The sequence below is a fragment of the Xyrauchen texanus genome, chromosome 37 (genome assembly GCF_025860055.1).
Source record: "Xyrauchen texanus isolate HMW12.3.18 chromosome 37, RBS_HiC_50CHRs, whole genome shotgun sequence".
Lineage (NCBI taxonomy): Eukaryota > Metazoa > Chordata > Actinopteri > Cypriniformes > Catostomidae > Xyrauchen > Xyrauchen texanus.
This window is the reverse complement of record NC_068312.1, coordinates 21,190,841-21,208,945: the sequence shown is the minus strand read 5'-3', so window position 1 is coordinate 21,208,945 and position 18,105 is coordinate 21,190,841. Positions and strand designations below refer to the sequence as shown.

General features: G+C 37.3%; 1 protein-coding gene and 1 pseudogene across 1 annotated transcript; one reads left to right on the top strand and one right to left on the bottom strand.

Moving 5' to 3' along the window:
* Positions 1 to 2,341: 2,341 nt before the first annotated feature.
* On the bottom strand, positions 2,342 to 3,899 carry LOC127630857 (CCAAT/enhancer-binding protein beta-like; annotated as a pseudogene).
* Positions 3,900 to 6,006: 2,107 nt separating this feature from the next.
* LOC127630759 (plasmanylethanolamine desaturase-like) lies at positions 6,007 to 13,319 on the top strand. The gene is made up of 6 exons (XM_052108512.1): positions 6,007 to 6,153; positions 8,380 to 8,499; positions 8,768 to 8,859; positions 9,267 to 9,411; positions 9,527 to 9,739; positions 10,180 to 13,319. The coding sequence occupies exons 1-6, from the start codon at positions 6,018 to 6,020 to the stop codon at positions 10,299 to 10,301; spliced, it is 828 nt and encodes a 275-aa protein (XP_051964472.1). The 5' UTR covers positions 6,007 to 6,017; the 3' UTR covers positions 10,302 to 13,319.
* Positions 13,320 to 18,105: the final 4,786 nt, after the last annotated feature.

Genomic DNA, 18,105 nt, shown 5'->3' with positions numbered 1-18,105 from the left:
TGTTCGGTTTCAACAGCCACTAAATTGGTTGCACTAAAATTCATTGTTACATGCAGAATCAGTGTTTTACATGCATAATTATGGTTGTGATAAGCACAAGAGAGAGAGCACAGTAAGGCCTATTCCCAATATTTTACCTTTACAAAGGAATTAAAGAACTAATTGACTCATTGACTCTCAATTTGTTAATATTTTGAAATGTATAATGTAATTGTAATTTTTTTTTAATTCAGTGCATTTATATAGTGTATGAAATGTTGTTTGTTAGTTCTGTGTCTCATAAATATTCACAAAGCAGGTGAATTGTTAAGTCTGGTTGAGTTGGACTAAGTTGTATTTAACAAGAGACGATCTAACACAGAAGTCAGTTATAGCAAGCACACATGCATGCACAGATGGAGAAGGAAGTTGGAAGTATTGAGCAACACAAATCCTCCACCACTATATGATGGTGTAATGAAATACACTGTTCAAAACAACACCCTGTTCCTCCTTAACCAATCTCTTTCTCACCGTTATACAGGTTCCCCTTCAAACATCAAACAAAATGTCAATCTTGACATAGAAAACTGCGACTATGGTGCAATCATCATTTAGGCTCGTTCATTACTAAATTTGAGGGCATTTCATCAAGAAAGATAATTAGTTTAATCACAATCAATGTTTATACACTAAATACTGTGTGAATTTATGCAGATATGCACACTAATTAAATGGTGGAACCATTCCGGTAGATTCAAACAATCCAAATTTGAACAAGGAGAATCTAAGGTAGAGTATTAAGGTGCTTGTAATTACAAAAACACATTTGTATTTATATATTGTTTGTTTACTGAATATACTGTGTATGTCAGTAACTTTTTGGAGGCTTTCTTTGAAAAAGATGTTATTGATTTTCTGTCGTCTGCTGTCTCTGGCATGAGAACTCAAAGCAGACAGGCCTCAGTCCTGCAAGATTTATTCTAGAAGTTTCAGCAGCAGATCACAAATTTGAACTACCCACTGATACCTTAACTAAACTAACTCTCTCTCTTTTTGTCCCCTCTCTCTTTTCTTCTTGCTCTCCCACCTTCTATTATCATGGTGATGAGCTGTTCCTTGTCTACCTGTTGGTTACTCTCCTCCCTGACTGACAGGTCATTCAACCTGTCCATCAGGTTCCATTTCCTCCTTTAGGACTAAGGCAGGAATGGTCACACCTCAAGAGTTTACCTTTAACCTACATACTTAGATCCCAGCAATAAATCTCTTGTAAAAAAAAAAAAAAGTACATTAAACAGGTTTACCATCTCTTTGTTGTGAATGAGTTGGTGATGTGTTTATGTGCTTATAGTTCTGTGTGTGATGAGGTGATTTTTTATCAATTGTATCAGATCCATCTTAGAGGTATTTATAGACCATATAATAAGTCAGTTGGCATGTCTTTTAAGCAGGTTTTCAATTCTAAATAGGTGTTTCATTTCTCATAAGAAACATAAATTTATAATCATGTACTGTAGAAAGATAGACCTGTAGAGAGATAAAGGTTTGTGTGATGTGGGCGATTTCCCATTGTATTTGTTATATTCACTATATAGTGCTTACAACCTCCTATTAGACATTAATAACTCATTTAATTTACTGTAAAGAAGAGATGGTGAGTCTAGCCTTTAGGCCTCAGGTCAAATTAGCATTTTAAACAAGCATCGCAATTGAATTGAAGCCCACCATTTGTTGATTTAAAGGTCTCGATTAAACCTACCTCATTTTGATCTTTCATCATTTCCCTTATCTAAATCCTGATATTAACTCTAATGAAACAATTTCACTGCTTACACTCCTACAACCTGCATGCCAAGTCCATATTTTAATACTTAGTTTTCTCTGTGATGTCCTCACCATCACATGCTTTTTGTTCAGTGATAAGACACCAGTCTGTTAGGTGTGTTTATTTGTATGTGTTTGTTTGTTTTGTGGGGCTAGTAAGTTCAATGTTTATCTAGCCTTGAACCAGAGTCTATGACGGATCACTGAACTCTTTGGATTGTGGACCCTGCCTGTGTATTTTAGATAATTGTATCTCTGTACTGAGGTGACACATGAACACAGATCTCAAAAGATCTCCAATATATCAGTCAAGAAACCAGATTCAGATAAATAACTGTAAACAGTTTGTGTGCATTTAAATAATTTAGTATGGGCAGTTTGTATCTGTCCTGCGATTCATATTTGCTTAAAATAAACTAATAAAGCGAAACCAGGAGTAAACTGCAGAATGGAAACTAAATCTCAGCTGCTGTGGGTGGGCGTGTGTGTGTGTGTGTGTGTGTGTGTGTGTGAAAATGATGCAAGTAATCCTGCACTCAAAGGTGTGCTTATGATATGTTTACTATGACAGCAGTAATAAAATACACACAGGTTCCCATACAGTAAAAATCATTTAATTCAATAAAATAGTATATAGCAGTAGACCAGTTTTACCTTTGACATCTTTACAAAACCACTTCACTGCGTTACCAATACTGTTACAATGAGTTGCATCATATCTCTGCAGTAAAACTCTTCCCGTGACAACCACTGCCCTAGATATGGCGAAATGAATTTAAATAACAGAATATTAAACAGTAGATATCTCACTTAAGAATCCATACAAAAATACTTTACAGACGAAATACATTACAGGGTTTCCAAATTACCGAGCACACAGTGGGGATATTGCGCAATCCAGGCGCACAGCCCACTTTCATGTCTTTTCTTTCTCGGTTTCGCGTTTTCGAACAGAAAAAAAAAACAGCAATCCCCTTTTCTAAATTCTGCACTCTTTGAAGTCAATTGATAGTCCGTGAATCAATACATGTTCCGAGTACCATGGAGTCCCGTCAGCACTGGCCGGTGGCGGAGAGCAGGTTCCGTAGCGTCGCCAGCTCACGGGACAGCTGTTCTACGCGCTTCTGTAACCGGTCGTTCTCCGCCGCCAGTTCCAGCACTTTGTGTTGCGTCTCTTGGTTGCGCATTTTGGCTTTGTCTCTGCTTTTGCGCACTGCAAGATTGTTCCTCTCCCGCCGCTGTTTGTACTCGTCGCTATTTTTCTCCGGCCTCTTCTTCCCTTTGCCTCCGGAGGCCATTTTGCCGCCCGGCTGAGATGATCTTCCCTTACCTGGCGGCGCAGGTGTACCTGGTGGACTCGAGCAGGAGGAGGAAGCGGTGGAAATATTGCCTAGGCTCTCGCTCGGAGCGTTCTGGTACTGCAGATACGAGCGCATGTCAAACCCCCAGAACCATCCATTTGCTTGTCTTCGCTGAGATCGTGTCGCCAGTTACTTTTGGCAAAACTGCCCAGAAAGTCCGGGCTGAAGACTGCGTCGATTCGCGTCTCCTGTAGCTCAGAATAAGCCAGTTGGCTCGGGTCGCGTTCGGTCAGAGAAATGTAGTTCTTGTAGTTTTGCAACGCTGCCAGTCTCTTGCTCTTGTTTTCCACTGCGAGAAAGTCGCTGTAGATTCCCACAGCGCGTTGCCGGGTTTCGTCTTGGTTGGCCAGATGCTGGTACTGAGAGTCCAAATAGATACTGAAGTCTATTGCTTTCTCGTGCTCAGAGATGTCATTAAGCTTCGTCATGGAGCCGTTAGTGGGCTGCTTGCATACGCTGGCGCTGACCGGACTGTTGCTGGTGTTCGCACTGTGGAAGGCGAGGTAGTCCCCCTCGTAAAAACCGGCCACTTCCATGGATCTTAACACCCGCCGGATTGCGGCAGATCAGGGTTTCACCGCCCTGATAACTTGAGGTCGCGAGCGCAAATGGAAAAAACAGCAGCGCAGACTTCAGGCAAAAATGATCTGGATGACTTTTGTCTCGTATGTGGGTAAGAGGTTACCTTCCCAGCGATCGCTGGAGAGCTGAAGTCAGTTCCCATGTCTCGGATTGGGGTGTTTATAAGAGTGTGAGAGGGGGCGTTGACTCTGGTATGTGACGCGTTTTTCTGGTTTGACCGCAGACACTGGCAGGACTCAAAACTACGGCTATTGAACACATCGTTCAAGTGCGTAACAGAAGAAAATAAATACAGTATAAATAGACAAACATGTGCGGAGTTTAGGCTTCTTAAGAAACACCTTTTTGAAGGTGAGTTTAAGACACTTTCTCTTGAGGTTTAGATTAGATAAACGCGTTAAAAGGTAAAAATAGGGTCAGATTTTTAGAAGAACATCTCAGCTCTGTTGATCTATATACAATGCTAGTGAATGGTGACCAAAATTTTAAAGCTCCAAAAAGCACATAAAGAAAACATATATCCATTTAATCCACAAATTTCCAGTGGTTTAATCCATATCTTCTGATATGCTCCAATAGATTATAAGAACAGACCAAAGTTTGACTCCTATCTCACAATACATCTTGATATCTGCAGTCTCCTTGGCGCTCATGATCTGAAACTGATTACACTTCCTAGCGCTATTTAGCTCTCTGCACATGTGTCGAGTGCTAAGAAGTGATATCAAGCTTGAAATCATGATTGTGCCTAGAGACTGCAATAGTCTCTGTTCTCACCCAACAGCGATTGCACCTTTTCAGAAGACATAGAACACAGCAGGAGTATTATGGATTACTTTTATGCTGCCTTTGTGTTTTTTTGGAGCGTCAAAGTTTTGGTCACCATTCACTTGCATTGTATGAACATACAGAGCTGAGATTTTCTTTTTGTGTTCTTTAGAAGAAATAAAGTCATACACATCTGAGATGACTTGATGATGAATAAATGATGAGAGAATTTGTATTTTTCTGAACTATTCCTTTAACAGCACCATTGCCAAGGGCTTATCGTCAAGCTCACTGAAAGACGGTCCACAATATTTATTCGCACATCAAAGTTAGAACCAGGTTTATTCGCATATATTATGAGCATACTCTTCTTTGTCCTCCCCCACGAAAAAAATCAATTTAATAATCGTCGGGCTGCAGGCGATGGCTGTTGTATTAAACTCGCCTTGAGCATTCTCAATGTTGTGGATTGTCTGCCTTCTGGCGGCTATAAGATGACATTACAAGAGCTGCTTTACTGAGGAACTTTTCTAACGTTTGTCTTATTCTGTGCCTAAACATCTAGCTGAGCAAGAACGGACTCACTAAGCGGACATCCAATATCATTTTTTTCCTTCACATTTGTGCACTGACTATTTTATTGTGTAAATGCTATATCTGTTATTAGTGTGCAATGCCTCTTTTACGCTGCTACTAGTCTAAGCATGCAGCTTTATCTAATAAACGATAAAAGGAGACAATAACCCTTGACCATCCTGCGAAGTGCATTGATCAAGGACACATTCAATGATGATAATAGTTTTATGGTTTGCAGGTATCGAACCAGCAACCTTCCGATTATTATCTGGACCATGTTGCAAGTAAAATAAGAGAACCCAGTGACAATACCCTTACAATTATAACCACACACATTCCCGTTTAAACCTACTTTTACACTCATATATTTCTACTTCAATGTAACATTGCTCTACTACCATAACTTTGTATTTATTTACTGATGCTAAGCGTGACTTGTAGCCTATATACCTGCTCTTTGTACTGCACTGTGGTTTCTGTTGGCTTCTGTGTTTCACCTCCACTCTTTAGGCTTTTTAAGTAACTTTAAACATGACACGATGAAAATGTAGACACTATTTAGGCCATATATAGACCTATCATCAAAATGGTATTTGTGAGATATACAGAGAGAACTGTAAACAACAAACAACGATCAGGATCCACACGAACCTTCAATCGCAATTTTACAATAAATACATTCGAATTTACACCACCGTCAGTGTAGCCTGTTTTCTCATTGGTTGCATCAGGGTGGGGCCAACATACCTTCTTTATAATTGGTCTATCAACCTGTTACGAAAATACAATCTAATTGATGATTGGCTGAATGCTGAAGCGGAACGAGCGCGATTGGTGGAGGGAGCAGACGCTGAACAGGGCGGACCATGGAGTGGAGTTCAGATGCGGAATTAACGCATGCGCTGTACCGGAACCGGACTGAACATGGCGAGCACCGAGAGGAAAAACAGGGCTTCGGAAAACTTTCCAACACCAGAAGCAACTGTATCTGAGCAGCCGGGCGCGAGATGGGGTCCACAGCACGCCGGCGCTCGAGAACTCGCGGAATTGTACTCGCCAGGTGAGAATGAAAATCTGATTTGGTGTTTCTTGTCTCCGCCCGCCTCTGCCAACACCGAGGAATCCCCTGCCAGCAACGAGTCTCGCAGTACAGCCTCAGACAGCACGGTCACAGATATCTACCAACCGCCCCCAGGTCCAGAGTTGTCGGTTTATGAAGTGAACTCATCAGAGCGGCTGTAGCTCAAGTCTGTAGTCTGTGCGAGTGTAAAGACGTCGTGGTTATTTTTATTTTAGTGTATAGGGACAGACTAATGAACACTGCAAGTGATGTTACAGTGAGTTTAAATGAGTCATTAGATGAGTCAAACACAATTGTCTTCTCATAATGTGTTCAGAATAGATTTTATAAGACCATTTGTGAGCTCTCTTTGGGTCCGAAGAGTTTTCATTCTGGTACTGATGCATTCTTAATTTTGATACGATTTATGAGTTAAATAGTTGTAACCGCCAGACACTGACAATAGATCAACATTGATTTTATAATGCCTCCTACATAGATTAATTAACAAAACATTGAAGGACAATGTCAGATTGGCTCGATGGATGTGCCTTTACCTTAATAGGAATGGCGGAACACACAGTGTTAAAGCTGAACAACAACAACAACAACAACAACAACTTTTATTTCTCATTTGTTCTTAACCTTTCCAGACCCTGAAGGACATCACTTTTCTCTGGTTTTAAAGTGATCTAATGGATATTCATTGGATTTACTGCCTTTAACATGCTGTTTTTGTATTGACATTTAACTTGGTGTCTCTTTGGAAGCATGATTCTTATTTGAAGCTAATATCTGAGCTGTTCACTGAAAGATACATTTTTTTAAATAATCTTTCACCGTCGTTCTTTGTTGTAATCGTTTATTAAAACATTTCTCAATGTTACCTTGTTGTTACTACCTATCACATTCAAAACCTCTGTCCATTATAACTGAGATCAGAAATAGCTATTAATATATTTTTCAAAAAGTGAATTTTCTTATAAATTATCATTAATGTGTTTGTTATTGATGAAATAAAGCATGGTCGTATTTTATGTGTCCCTGCATAACTCGGGTCTGAAAGGGTTCAAAAAAATAAAATAAGTAAAGCCCAAGTTTGTTAAACTCTTAATTCGACTGTGTGCAGTAAATTAAGCAGATGTTCTGTAGGAGGAACTCCATCTGTTTAAGAAGGGAACAGCTTACATTTGTCATTGTGTGGAGGGCAAACGTATCATTGCATATATTGTATCAACACATGATCTGAGAATGGGGCGGAAACGTAAACAAAACAGCACAGAAAGTGGAGCAGTGTGAGGGTGTGGAATAAGTGTCTAAGATTTTATTTGTGTGGCTATGGGTGGGGTGCTTTGTTTTAGTGTTGAGTGGAGATCAACAGATGTGGGATTCTGGGTAGCAAGGGTTTCTGAAGTGCCATCGAAACTGACATCAATGTCCTCTGATACTCTGGTGCTGTTTACATTAACCATGGCAATAGAGGGAGTCTTAAGGCTCTCAGTATTTGATCAGATCATCTCTGATTGATTGGGTCTCCCTGGAACAAACACAGCATTATTTCTGGATTCAGACATGGCATTTTTCATTGTTGTGTCAACTGTGTTGTGAATCATGTCATTTGGTCACTTCTGATTCGTTCTATGAAGCTGTTCTGCTCTGAATTCAGGGCAAAGGTGACACACAATGGTCGCTGTGTAAGGAAACAATGTGACTGTGAGAGCGTTGCTTTGATACTGACCCACCACATGCTCCATTTACATTTTTCTAAGACTGTTTGACTTCTGAATCGCTCAACTGTTTCTACCCTAACATTCAACTGTTAGCAGTTAATGTGATAGTCGCAGTTATTTATGTTGCTGTTCTGTTGATTTAACTTTGCCAGTTGTTACCTTTTATATATAAATTTTAGTCAAGTTTTAATATGTTGTTCTGCTCTAGCTGCTTTAGAATTTGACTTCAAACTGACTTGCCTTTAGCCTAATGGTTAAGTCATGCTCACAGAAACGGTCATTCTGTAAAGTCCAGGAACTCTATTGTTCCTGAAATCAACATTGTACCTTGGATCAAGGCAATTTTTCTTAGGTTGCTCATGAGACACCGTGTCCCTCCAGTCAGTGTACTGTAAGTCACTTGGGATGAAAAGATGTTAGAAATTTTGCAACTCTTTGCAACTCATGAAATTTTACCAAAGACTGCTCTTAACATTTTTTACATTCTTTCTCGCAGGAAAAAGATGTCAGGAATGGATCAGTGTGTTACTTTGCTTTACCCTCATGGCCTTCAACTTCTGTTACCTGGTAACATACTTCCACCTGGGACACTCCTGGTACATCCTCTTTAGCATCGGTTGGTACCACAAACAAACCCACACAAACACATCAATGCTTAATTGAGTACAGGTAGACACAACAAACAAGTTAAAGTACATCTCCTGAATTCTCAGTATTTAAAAGTCCTGGATTCAAACTTGCTCGAAGATGTTTCTTTCTTTATGTCTTTTAAACTAGCATGTAGCAGAACATTTTGTTAAATAATATTTTTTTCTGGAACTGAAGTGGATTTTGTTTTTTGGTAGATTTGTGTAGCTTTTGCTGTGTGTTTTGTGTTTGTGCAGTGGCAGGAATCCTGACTGCTGACTTTGCCTCTGGTCTGGTCCACTGGGGTGCTGACACATGGGGATCAGTAGATCTGCCCATCTTTGGGAAGGTACAGGGGTGAAACTCCATTATTTTTCTATTCTAAATGTTACTTCAGAGTCTGCATAGCTGGATACATATGTGGTCTTCAGAGTTATTTACACTTGGTAAACAAACATACGTTTAAAATCTACAGAGTCCATTGGACTATGAGTTTAGTTTATTTTATTTTACAACATGGAAATTGGAGTGCATTGGTGAAAAAGCATGAAACAGACACGTCTACAAAAAATGTTCTAAAGAATAAAATATCACAATTCCAGTTTTGTTGCACATCTGTATATTGGCGTACAGATTACATCACACAATAGTAACTGGCTATTTGACAACTACACTATAATTTTCTCAACCACTCTGCAGTTGTATTAGCAGTCATGTTTCTTAAAAATCTATTTCTCCTCGTTTGTTCGTCATCAGGCCTTCATTCGGCCATTTCGAGAGCACCACATCGATCCAACAGCTATAACGCGCCATGATTTCATAGAGACAAATGGTGATAATTGTATGTTAACCATCATCCCTCTGGCTAACATGGCAGCAAACTTCATGATGCTCTCACCAGGTAAGACATCAGTCATGTTATCTGTTCCACAGAGAAACAAACAATGAATCAGGAATGCAATTTCTGACTCGGCATCTCACATCGCTCTCTGCACTCTTTCTCAATCTCTGTCCAGCGGAGATCTACAGGAACTACCCGTGGTACTGTTACGTCTTTTCTCTAGCCATTTTTGTTACATTGACCAATCAGATCCACAAATGGTCGCACACATATTTTGGGCTCCCAATCTGGGTGACGTTTCTTCAGGACTGTCACATCATATTACCACGGAAACACCACAGAGTTCACCACGTTTCACCTCATGAAACCTACTTCTGCATTACCACAGGTATTCGTGCATATAGAATCTCTGATAATGTCTGTTAACGTTAGTTCTCTCCATGTGTTTATTACTTTCTTGCGTTTAAGTCACCATCCAATCCTTCCTTGATTACGTAGAGGGAATAATGCAAGTTTTTTTTTGTCTGGCAACACTTCTGTCACATACTGTCAGCAAATATGTGTACATTTCATTTAAGCAAAACCCTTTCTTTTTAAACGATTTAAATACACAGACCAGACAAACCTGCACGCACAAATGAAAATGTATCTTTACACACTCCTATCTTTCAAATGCTCTGTCTGAGTTTCTCTAGTGTGTAGGCACATTTATTGAATTTTCACTATGTTACTACAGACCCTTGGATTTCAGCATATTCTGTCATGAAAACAACCAAGTTCATTGTGTATTTTGCATATATGTATATGGCTATATGTTTGTTTGTGCAGGCTGGTTGAACTATCCTCTAGAGAAATTGGGATTCTGGAGGAACCTAGAAGATCTCATCCAGAGCGTGACAGGAGAGAAACCCAGATCAGATGACCTTAGATGGGCCCAAAAAACCAAATAATCTTCCTCCGCCACTGACCCACTTCCCCTACCTCAGAGCTGATAATAGGAGAACAATCTTTTTTTTCTCCATCTATAGAGAATTATGGAAAGTGTAATGGAAAGATATCATAGCCCAAATTTGAAAGCCATCAGCTCTTAGAAACAGAATTGACAAAGCAATTGAAAGCAATATTTCACCCTGCTCATCCTTTCTGGGTGCAAAGCATCCAAATCCTTGTTGAAAACTTGAGACTTCTGTGGATTGTTTAAAACTCCTTAAAGTGCAAAAAAACAAAAACAAACGAAAATTCAAAAGGTCAATACTTGAACTATGTGGGCTCTTTTCTGGACATTTTCTTCTCATCTTTCACCTGCTCTCAAAGCTTTGCTGACTAGCTGGTCTCTGACTAGCTGGCCTCTGCACTCTTGGGTTTAGCCATTGGGACTGATCTTTTTTGCTCTCACCCTCCTCTTGTTTGGGGGTAAACGTAGTGAACTAATGGCATTTCAGCTCTTTGCCACAGGGGGCTGAAAACCTGTGTCTTTATCAGTTGCTTGTGTCCAACTGGACAGCAGCATCATATGCAGTCTTCAGAATGCCTTAAAAGATGATTCACAGGAAAGAAGCTTGCTTTGCCTCATTACACTTAAACAGATCTTTTCATTATTAATCATTTTCTTTTTAAGCACATTTGCAAATTCAGAGGTGCTGTAAGCAGTCAGCTCATTACCAAGATGCGTTGTTAGAAGTATTACCTGGTAGGTCAATTTTTAAGCCATTAGTGTTTGTGTGAGTGAGCCATGAGAGCAACGTTAATGTTCATGCTGCTTGATAGTTACATTTAAATAATGAAACCCAATGATATGCAGAAAAGGCCTCTGTGATATCACATGTATACATTTTGTATTAACTTCACCTTAGGAAAAGTAGATGCGAATGACAAGCTGATTGACACTAATTCACTCTACTGCTGGGTTTTAGGTTTGCATACATTGTTACATAACATATGCCCTGTGTAGTTGGCTTGAGGCAAGACATTTAACTTTCAGTTAAACGCTAGCATGTTAAAGGGGTAGTTCACCCAAAAATGAAAATTCTATATTGATCATAAAAAAATTAGAATTCTAGAATTAGTCACCATTCACTTTCATTTTATGCAAAATATTATGCAATGAAAGTGAGTGATTGCTGATGCCAACATTCTGCCTAACCTTTCCTTAAGTTAGTCATACAGGTTTAGAACAATATAAGGGTGAGTAAATGATGACAGATTTTGCAATTTTTAATAATAGTTTGAAATGCTAGAGGCAGTTATTGAAAAAGTCAGACCTTTCACCTACTAACTGCTTAAAATTAATTAACACATTTTTCATTATAAAGCTATAATGACAATGGACTAGCAAAAGGCTATTTTACTTGATTAATCATATTTTTCAGTTATAAGAATAAAGTATGTGGTTACCATTGTAACACAATTCTTTTATAAAGAGTGAGGAGGAAATGAGTGAGGCTCTGCACTTTGAGAACATGGTTGTGCCATTTAAATGTTTTTTTTTTTTTTTTTTACAGTTTTGAATTGGTTACTTTGTTTCTTACAGAATGTTATATGATTAAATGTTACACTGTGTGTACACCAAATTATTTTATCAGTGAAACATTTTCTGATCTTATCCCCCAAAGCTGTAAAAAACAAATAAAAAACCCTCCAAAAAAACAACTAAAGCTAGAGTTTATTAGGCTCTCTGCTTGTGTGCATTTTCATGCCAAAAATGGAAAACCCTGTTACTGTCCGCAGCAATGTGGTGATTTGTTTCAATAAGTCAATGATAGGTCAGTATGGTGATAGGGAATGTTTAGATACGTAGGTCAGCTCCTCAGAAGGTTAGAGAAAGTGTTTTAGAGAGCATATTCTTTTGTCAGAGTTGATTAACTGTTACAATGTAGTCAGCCAGAACTGTTAAAAAAAGAACACGAGAACATGAAGAGTTTTGAGTTAATTCATAATGTGTCATGTGTTGTTATTTTCTTTTCCTAATTCAGGAAGCTTTCTTCAGTGGAATATTGTAGTATTTTTGACAGTTGACTAACAGCTTATATATTTCTATGCTAATATGAGATGCCAAATATATTTTTGCTCAGCTAATAATAGATCTGTTGTGGTGTGTTTGGTGATAAGACTCTCCTGGAAATTTTCACTGTACAGCGAACTGGAGCTTAAACCGATTACTTTGATTTTGCAGACTGTTTAATTTTTTTCCAAAGGGTTCCATTTAATTCTGATTGTTACATTCGTTTTATTTTGACATCATTATTTTCTCCTACATTCTACACGTGTGGAGGATCATATGTTTCATATCTTTACATAAATGTGTTGAAAATGTGATACACTGATAATGGACTTCACCAGCTTTAACACATTTTTGAGCTTTCCTAATTGTTTAAAATGCTGTAAGGGGTGGGACAACCTTTGTGATGTGATAAAGCAGTGAACCATTGTGTTCTTCAGTTATGGACAAAAATGTTTGCCAAACTCTAGCCAATGGATATAAAGCCCATAAAAATTATGATTTTGCTTAAGAAATGTTAGATCTTTGTGCAATGTGTAAGGAAGACTGATTTTGTTGTTATTGGGCGATTGTATTATTGAATATGCAAGTTTAGAGTGCTAAAGTTAATTTCTCTGAGAATCCTTCCTTTCCATGCACAGTACAGCAACATATAACTGCCCATGTGGATGTGAGGATATTGAACTAATCACATTGTACTTGCTCAAAAATATTGTATTTTCCTTCAATAACAGACGAAGCCAATTCCTTTGAGTGAATGTGCTGCAGTTATTATTGGGTAATTTGATTGATGACCTTTGGCATTAACACTTGTTGCTGACTGTTTGTCCTTATAGATTTATTGGTAGAAGCTTTTTAAAAACACTGTCTCACATTGTGTAAACTCTGTTAAATTTTTATAGGATGGCTACTTGTGTGTGTGTGTGTGTGTGTGTATATATATATATATATATATATATATATATATATATATATATATACACACAAGTTTAAAATAATGCCTTAATGCCTTTTTTTGTTATCTCCAGTTTTTGGAAACTTTTATGTCATAATGGTCATATTTATTATGAAAGTAATAAAGAACTCACAAGATTGTGACCTGATTTGTGTTTATTATTTATTCTGCCTATTTTGGTTCAACTGACCACAAGATGACTGCAGTTTATGTATTGGTTAGTCTCTACTGAAGAGGAGGGCTAATCTGAAACGCCACCAAAAATATCAGATTGTGTACTTCGCATTCTTGTCATTGGGTCAAGTCAATTAAATTGTATTTGTATAGCGCCTTTCAGCACATCGTTTCAAAGCAGATTTACTGAAGATCAGGCATTAACAGAAGATAAAACTGTAATGTCTATGAGTCATCATTTTATAATTGGATAAAATAAGATTGTTAATCGTGTTTAAAAATAAGAAGTTAAATAATTTTATTTATAACCCCAGTGAGCAAGGCGACTGGCAAGGAACACAAGGAAAATAACCTTGGGAGAAACCAGACTCACTGTGGGGGCCAGTTCCCCTCTGGATAACATCATGAATATAATGTAAATATTACTTTTGTATAGTTAAAGTCATGGTTTAAAATCATTAAACTAAGTAAGTGTTAAGGGTCAGTGTTTAAACATAAATTTGGTATGAACAATAAGATTAATGACCAATGCCTTTGAAGTCCACATAGATGCAATTGTCCTTGTTAATTGGCTGATGAAGGCTTTTGTTGGCAATTGATAGTCTATGAATTCAATGAAATTGTTCAGCCATGACTTCCTGTTTCACAGAGGTATAAATATGAGGTAACACACAGGCCAAATTCCCTTAATCATCAATCACAGCGGATTACAATAAAGAAAATAGTCTTGATGTTGCTGAACTTCACAAAATGGGAAGTGGATATAAGAAAATAACCAAAGCATTGAAAATGCCCATTTCCACCATCAGAGCAATAATTGACAAGTTCCAATCAAATGGAGATCTTAAGAATCGGCCTGGAAAAGGACATGTGTCTATATTGTCTCCACGTACAATGAGGAGGAGGGTTTAAGTGGCCAAAGAATCTCCAAGAAACACAGCAGGAAAATTACAGAAATTAGTTGGGTCTTGGGGTCAGAAAGTCTAAAAAACAAATATCAGACATCATCTACATCACCACAAGTTGTTTGGGAGGGTTTCAAGAAAAAAAGCCACTGCTCTCATCCAACAACAAACTCAAGCATCTTCAGTTTGCCAGACACTACAGAAATTTAAAATGTGACTGTGTTCTATGGTCAGATGAAAAAAAAAAAAAGCTTTTTGACAGCAAACACCAGAGATGGCTTTGGCACACACAGAGATGAAGAAGTTCCCAACGCCCACGGTTAAATGTGGTGCTGGATCTTTAATGTTGTGGGGCTGTTTTTCTGCTTTTGAGTTCCTGGACATCTTGTTCAGATACATGGCATCACAAACTCTATCAAATACCAACAGATAAAAAAAATCTAAACCTGGCTGCCTCCACCAACATGGACCTCTGAATTTGAAGGATCTGGAGAGATTCTGTATGGAGGAATGGTCTCGGATCCCTTGCCAGATGTTCTCCAACCTCATTATAAGAGAAGACTCAGATCTGTTATCTTGGCAAAGGGAGGTTGCAAAAAGTATTGAATAATAGGGTGTCAATAATTATGGCCAATTCATTCTGGAGAAAAATATGTATTTAATAATGAGATATTTACCCCATTTCAGTTGTTTTACTTTAATTAAAGGTTCGATTTTTGTAAAAACTTTTAATGAAAGATCAAAAGGATAAACAATGCAGATTTTGTTTTTCACAGCCTTCTTTGCTCATATTTACCAAGGGTGCCAATATTTTTGGCCACAAATGTAACTGAATTTCAATGTAACTTAATGTTTCATGTTTCTTGGTTTTGAAATTATTTTGTTGGGTACCCACTACATGAAAAGGGAACACTAGGCCTACTCTATGATTTAATGATGTTTAGCTCATTTTTGCTCATATATATATAAATACATGATTCAATAAATCAATACATTTTTAAATTATAGAGCAGTCTTCAGGGTTCAGCTATCGCAATAACTGAATGACCTAGAAAAACATTTGTTTTGCCATAACCTGAAAACCAAACTGCTCTTTTTCCACTGTGCATATGAGCTGCATTTCATATGACCTACATTCTAATGTAAATCATTAGAAAGACAATTGCAGTTCAGTGTAGAATGTGATTTCATGTAACTAAGACAGATGCTTTAGGGCACTTGGAGTCTTAACGTCCCTGAACCTCATCAGCAGCTGATTGTTTTTTCCTCTCTATTGATGTCTGTCATTTAAACAAGATCTTATTCTTTCTCCTGACAATAAAATTGGTGTCATTTTTTAGAACTGTTATTGTGGTTGAACATCAAAGTTGCCTACAGAACAAAATCTGTGAAAAGTTGGTTAATCAAAAATTTGGTGTACAAGTTTGAACAATAAACTTATCGTTTGACCAAATTGTTTATTTAATTGAGTTGTTAATACTTGAAATAAATCTTCTTTATTTAGGTAAAAGTTCAAAACCCAGTATTATAATAGCTGTTAATCAGTAATGAGGGTTGCACTTTTAGGACACACCAAAGAAAGGCTCTATATATGTGAATGAGCTTTTAAGATCTTCACAAGCAATAGGTTGCGATTCTTTGTGATTTGTTAACTTGCTATTCTGAGTGAGTATAAAGATAAACAGGACCGCAAGTTTAATGTTTATAAAGATTTATAACTGTGTTCAAAGTGTTCTAATATAAATGCACTTATATAAAACATCCAGATCAATAATTTATGTTTATGTGGCTTTAAATGAAGACACAATTACTTTGGCTAAAACATTAATTGAAGTCTCTGTTAATAACATGTTATTCTTGAAGTCCGATATGAATGTTGAATAAGAAGAATGGTCCAAAAGAGTACAGGACATTCTGTCAGTAATTTCAATAATAAATAAAAAATGATACACATCATAGCGGAACAAACCGGCCTTTGAGTCAGAATCCTTTTTAAAACATTTTAGCATGCACTGAACTTTGCAGTGGCCCCCAAACGTATTCGGACACTTACGCAACACTACATTAATATCAAACCAAGTGGCATCTGCAAACAAATTGTGCTAGCTCTAACTTCCTTTTTTCACCATTTTTTGTAGTTACTCTTAAACAAGTGGCCTCAATGTTTTTTTAATGGCCATACAGATCTCCCTCTAGGTCCTAGCAGAGTAAACACATGTGTAGTTCATCATCGAATAAGTTCGTTCATCATTTGACAAACAGACAGTGTCCAAATCTTAAAATTATCTTAAAAGTGTCTACTGTTTTATCATTTAAAACCTTAAAAAAATACTTCTTATTAAATGTTTTGCTTGAAAGATTTATTTTCATTAAAATAAATGACACTTTTGTTATAGTTTGCAAAGACTTTCATTCTTTTTTAAATATGGCTTTTGGGCTGCTGTTTTAGTCTTAATGATCTATAATCGTATTAAACCAATGTCCTTAATATATAATCTTATTATATATTAAGGACATTGGTTTAATAGAGCAGGTGTTTTGAAAATATAATAATGGATCAGCTAAAAGGACTTTTTGTGTAACTTGGTCATATGACAGGAAAGTAACACACTTAATTAGAGAGGTTGAGCTTCAGAAGGGAAACAGACTATCCACTACACATGCTGAGGTTAAAACCATAAATCACTGTGGAAATTAAGCTGAGATTCAGAAGCTTATCAGCAACAACTGGATACTGGACCACTGAAATATTGTCTTTTCTATTGAGTACCTGTTCTACAGCACACTAATGTTGATACCAAGAGGAAAAGGGTGTTCTATCTGGTAACATACTATATTTGTTTAATACTCCACATTAACACATACAATTTCTATTTAAAAGCTCATACAATTATTTTGAGATGAACAGGAATTGGATATAGAGCTAAAATGTGAATATTACTGATTGAAAAACATGTGCCTGCAGCATTGTTATAATGCTGGAACAATTGTCAGTGTATATAAATCTTAATGGCTGCATATCTTGTCTTCTTTGACCAAAGTGTTCCTTAGACCTGCATGAGGAAGACAAATTCAGTTTCTTCACTTGCTTTAGCTTTTATACTTTGACTGAAGCCTATAAAGTGTGATCACCTGTGTCATAAATTTTTTTATGGAATTAGGAAGCCTGGTTATACAACAAAAACATGAACTATTGACTATAATTCACGTTTGTCATTGAAAACCCTGCTATATAAATAACTTTGATACAATTAGAAAGACCCCACAGCTGCAATACCCACACTGTAAAAAGTATGATGTGATAACTACTTTACTAATATTACGTGTATTTTTTTAAAGAACTTTTCAATCCTTGATTTTTAAAATTAAATCACATTAATTAAATCTATTTGTAATAAATGTTATTCCTCTAATGATATTAAGGTAATTTAGTGATTTTTATAAGCTTAAAAATGATAAACGTGCCATTTTATCACCTCTGTATAAAAACGTAACAGGAGTGCACACCAAGGTCGCCACACCTCTCTGTCCCAGGTGTCATTGCAACCCCCCCCCACTTCCGACGATATAAAAGTGCTGCTCGAAAATTTCTGTGTCACCATCGACTGATCGCTTGCCCCTAACTGGCCACCGCTTTGAAAACTCCTGGCTCTGCCCCTGGATGTAGTCCAAGTGTTATTATGACAAGCCTGCTCTAAAAGGAATAGTTTAGGTAGGTCTTT